The sequence below is a fragment of the Nansenia antarctica genome, assembly GCF_963989245.1.
Source record: "Nansenia antarctica genome assembly, chromosome: 5".
In the NCBI taxonomy this organism is placed as follows: Eukaryota; Metazoa; Chordata; class Actinopteri; order Argentiniformes; family Microstomatidae; genus Nansenia; species Nansenia antarctica.
The window spans coordinates 5,805,318-5,810,317 of NC_137690.1; the positions used below are offsets into that span (position 1 = coordinate 5,805,318).

At 44.8% G+C, this 5,000-nt stretch overlaps 1 protein-coding gene across 1 annotated transcript in view; it reads right to left on the bottom strand.

Moving 5' to 3' along the window:
* LOC308159224 (tripartite motif-containing protein 16-like) overlaps positions 1-5,000 on the bottom strand; it is a gene marked incomplete at its 3' end in the record, with an annotated part of 5,924 nt that overhangs the window by 334 nt on the left and 590 nt on the right. Inside the window, exons 2-6 of the mRNA XM_080532968.1 lie at positions 4,396-4,491; positions 2,742-2,975; positions 2,348-2,507; positions 1,964-2,023; positions 1-196 (exon numbers count right to left, since the gene is read on the bottom strand). The exon at positions 1-196 is cut by the window's left edge and continues 334 nt beyond it. Of these exons, the coding sequence (XP_080389094.1) occupies positions 1-196; positions 1,964-2,023; positions 2,348-2,507; positions 2,742-2,975; positions 4,396-4,491 (746 nt within the window). The remainder of the gene's footprint in view (positions 197-1,963; positions 2,024-2,347; positions 2,508-2,741; positions 2,976-4,395; positions 4,492-5,000) is intronic.

The window sequence follows — 5,000 nt, forward strand, 5'->3', positions numbered from 1 at the left end:
ACCCCACTCCACTCAACCTCCCAGTAACAGCGTCCTGACAGACCCTCTCTACACAGCACCTGAGCACAGTTAGTGAATCTCTCTGGATGATGAGGATATGACTGGGCTTGGTTCATACATGTCACCTTCCTGTTCCCCTCAGACAGAGAGAGGTGTCTGTTTGCTGTGTTTGGGTCCAGTGTGAGCCGACGGGAATCTGGGAGAAGAGCAGAGCAGAGACCAGATCAGAGAAATAAGGAGAGTCAGATATGTAGGCTGTCTTTGATGAGTCTCTCCCTCTCCTAGAGCTCTCTCTCGTTGGCGACGAATCCCATTATCGATTCGTCGGGTCTTGTTCCATAACAAACCTACTTCCTGTTGACGCACGCCACGCTGTCAGAGCCGGTGTAGGCATCGCGAATCATAGCGAATCATAGCGCTACCTATGGCCGGAAAGGGCAGAACCTATGACCGGAACCGGAAAAGTGGGAAAATCCGGTACCTACACCGGCGGCTACATTTAAATCATGCTACTCAAAAGCCTTGAGCGTGAAGCTGTCTGCTGTCTGCTGTCAGGACATGCTAGTGAGTTAGCTAGCAGGGTTAGCTCGCTGCTGCCGCTAGTGATGGCGAGATGAAGCTTCATGAACTGTTGAAGCTTTCCATCCAATTGCGTCACACATAGGCCGAAGCTTCGTGTTGCTTCATTTGCTCTACTGCGCCATCAAGTGGACAATAAATGTATAGCAGGCAGAGTGATAATGACACCGTGGCTTTGGTGTGTGAAGCTTTGAATTGAATAAATGTGCTTGTTGTGTTACTAGGAACAACAACATTTTATTCATTTATTCATTTTTATTCAAAAATAACAACTTCTCCACAGTGCTGGGCTTCAGGCGGTTTCTTTTTTTTTTAGACGATTTCACCTGCTTTTGAAAAGATCCTTTCACAGGGCACAGATTAAGCTGGGGTACATAGAAAAACAACGGCAAGTTTATACACATTTCCCGAATCGGTCACGTGGTACGGCCGGCAGGCGAAGCTTCGCTCTTACCATACGTCATCAACACATGCCTCGATACGCGCACCACAAAAATCTGCCTCGGTTACTGGACACACGCTACGAAGCGTCGGCACGGTAGGACACATCACTAGCTGCCGCTAGCTGGCTGTCACTACGCTGCTCGTCCAGATGTAGTCTGCGTAGCTGTGCTGAGAACCAGAGCACTAACTATGTTTCTATAGAGGAGGGTTACAGCTAACTTCCTATTGTTTTATTATAGAAGTACTGCTGGGCTCAGCCCTGCCATGGTCTCCTGCTCTCCATGCAAATGCGTTAGTGTGAGTTCTGGCGAAGCGTCAGCTAAATGACTGTAATGTAATGCGATAGCCAGTGAGTGTTTGCTCGCATTCATGAATTCAATATTGCATGACAAGTGTATTTAGCTAGCTGGCTAACGTCAGTGGTAGAGCAGAGGTGATAAGCTAAAGGCTAGCTATTGGTAGCCTACCAAGCTACCCGTGAGTTAGAGTGAGACACTGACTGTAGCCTAGCCTATTGTATGGAGTGATAGGACACATTGCATTGTTTTGGAGCATATCTGTTATATAAAAACATTAGTGTCTTGTCTGTAGCCTATATTGCACTTTGGGTTACTGACCTTTACATTAAGCAAAGTTATTACCTAAAACAATGCATGTATTGAGCTAGAGTTCAACTACTTTATTGAAACAATCTACCGCCATAGTCCATGGCCTGTTGTTAAACCTATTTGATGTAGCAAAGCCTTTTTTATTTATATTATTTTTTTTAAATTATTAATACTTATTCATTTTGCACATGTATATGTATAGGCCTGGCTGATTTAGAAAACATAAAATAAAATGTGCAAAATAAACTAAAATAATCGGCAGATTAATCGATTATCAAAATAATCGTTAGTTGCAGCCCTACTGTCAGCTACTTCAGGATAAACACACTCACATCGGATGAACTGGGCTCTGGTCCTGGGCTCTGCTGGCAGGAAAACATCCACTGCATTCACTACAGAGAGAGAGACGAGGGGGAAGAGAAAGAGAGGGAAATAGAGAGGGATGGAGGGAGAGGGCGGGATGGAGGGAGAGAAGAGAGAGGGGAGGGAAAGAGGTAGAGAGAGGGATGGAGGGAGAGAGAGAGGGGAAGGGATGGAGGAGAGGGAGAAAGGGAGGGAGAGAGTCAAGTCAAGTCAGGTTTATTTATATAGCACATGTCCCGCAGAGGGACATTATTATAGTATATGACACTGTATAAAGTGATGATTAGGACTAAGGTTAGGCTAGGTCTAAAGTTGATTGTGTGAAGGTATTACAGGTAGAGTTTTTAGCCCACCTGTAGTTGAGATCTTGGGCCACTCCCCCTTAAAGACGTCCTCTAGTTTCTCTCTCAGCTCAGACACAGCCTCACTCACATCTCCAAACAACTGAAGAGGACCCTCAATGATGCTGGGGAAGTCTGAACATACACTGGGACTGGAGAGAGACTGACAACTCTGGAGAGAGAGACAGAGAGAGAGAGAGAGAGAGCAAGAGAGAGAGAGAGAAGAGAGAGGGCGAGTGAGAGAGAGTGAGATAGACAGACAGACAGAGAGAGAGAGAGAAAGAGAGATTCAGAGAGGGAGAGGGAGAGAGAGACAGAGAGAGAGAGAGGGAGAGAGAGAAAACCAATACATGAATAACTGAACAGTAATATCTTATTATTGCAGATGGAGGGTCAGTGTAGTTACCTGGAGGAAATGGATGTGATCCTCTGTGTGTGAAAGCTGCTCCAGCTCAGCGTCTCTCCTCCTCAGCTCAGCTATCTCCTGCTCCAGTCGCTCCAGGACTCCTTCAGCCTGACTCACTGCTGCCTCCTGCTGGGCTCTAATCAGCTGCTTAACCTCAGAGAGCCTTCTCTCAATGGAGCGGATCAGCTCAGTAAAGATCCTCTCACTGTCCTCCACTGCTGCCTGTGCAGAGCACTGTTAGGACACACACACACACACACCAAGGACGTGTCGTCCATATAAGCATAGTAAGCAGTGCTTACCCAACGAAAAAAAAAAAAAGGACAGTGAAAATATTAAAATATAAGTGCATGTAACCGTTTGTTTGTTTTTTATTTTAGGTCCCAGGGCAGCGGGAGTAATTCATTTTGGCGCCACCTGCAGGAATAAGCACTCGCTATTCTGCTTGCTTGCATTGCGTTGCATTATAAGCACTTCTCTCTCTGCTTTCCCTCGCGTACATTCGAATGCGTGAAAATGTATTTTTTTTTTTTTCCGATGCCTCAGCCCGCTGTTTAATGTGGCCAGGGTAAGCATGCTTACCAGCCAATCAGTAGTTCGTTCATTCCGATAAGAGCTACTGATTGGCTCTTGTCACTTTCAAGTTCACTTAACATTTCACCTTACTTTCTCTCGCCCGGCAGAATAGCTTATGCCAGCTAGCTCAAACGATCTAAATAATAATAATCAATAAGGATAACTTGCTTGATTTTGTGAATATGGACATTACTGTCAGCGACCTAAAGGGATTTCGTAGACTGGACTGGACTGGAAAAACACAACTACTGGCTAAAGTCCGCCCGAAGCCACCGCTCACCTATCTTCACACCCAGAAAGGGAGAGTCGCTAGGGGCTACAGCAAGCCTGGTATGAGCGGTTTATATGATTCGCGAGGCTGGTGGCGATCTGTGCTTGTTTATATGGTTTGAGTACTGCTGTGCTGCTGGTTATGGCTCCTTATTTAAGACTTCCTCTGCTTTTACCTTTGAATGTAGGCCTGTGCCGTTGTGTTTGGAGAGAGAACTGCTTAATCAATCGCTGAGATAGGCCTAATGTCGCTGTCCGTGCCAGTGGTTCTGGACCAAAAGTGTTTGAGAGAGATAGAGAGGGAGGGTTTGTGATGTGATGTCAAGTGCCTGTGTGACAAAAGTGTGAAAAGAAAGTGTGTTGTGAGTTTACTATGGAGGATGGAAACGGTGTGTGTCTGTGTTGTACGTGTGTGCGTTTGCGATGTTGAAACTGGACTTGTAGATTTCAGCAGGTTGGCTACTTGAAAAGATCTTGGTTCAAAAAAGATTGAACAATGAGCACCCCTGATATAGTCGAAACTGGCAACTGTTTTTTTTGTTTTTGGTAATCTGATCACAAAGTGACCCTACAGTTTATTAGCGGGTTCTAGGGCATCAAAATTGCATTTCCTTGAAACTGCGTTCACTGATAGCGTGTATGTGTAATTATGTGTATTTCTATATCTTATGCTTAACCAATCTAAAAGCTCACGGCACGTGCCTGACACACACACACACACACACACACACACACACACAGTGGGATTGGAGAGGGGCTGACTGGAGGAGAGCAGTGAAATGGTGCGTCTCCTCTGGTCAATACTCACTCTGAGAGACTCCACAGCCTGTTGGATCTCCTTCAGTTCCTTCTCTCTCTCCTGGACTCTCTGCTGGACTTTCTGCTGACTCATCCCCAGCTGCCTCTGTGGACAAACACACTTTAATAAATGCTGTGCATATTTAATATGTTTTGCTTGAATGATGATAAACAATTATTTCATAATCTGTACAGCTGTGTATAAACATATTTTACGAAAGAGCCCTGTGATTATAAAGTCATCACTTATTGAAAGAACATTTCAGGTTGCATGAATCACGTTTATAATCTGCTGATAAAGAAAAGGCTGGTCACTGGATTATGAAAAGTCATGGAGGCAGATCTCCTGATGGTTACTGGAGACAGAGAGAATAGAAAGCTAGACAGGAAGTGCAGGGTGTTATGAGTTAATCATTCTCCCTCCGAAAACCTGTCTGACAAGAACCAGCTTGTAGAACAATAACACCAACAATCTTTACCCTCTCCAATACATGAACACAGTAGTGTGGAAGAGACTTTGGATCTCTGGAAGTACAATGATGTGATATTTTCCTCTCTCAAAATCAAAATAAGTTATTGCTCTTTTCTGTTCGATGTGTTCTACTTGTATCAGAG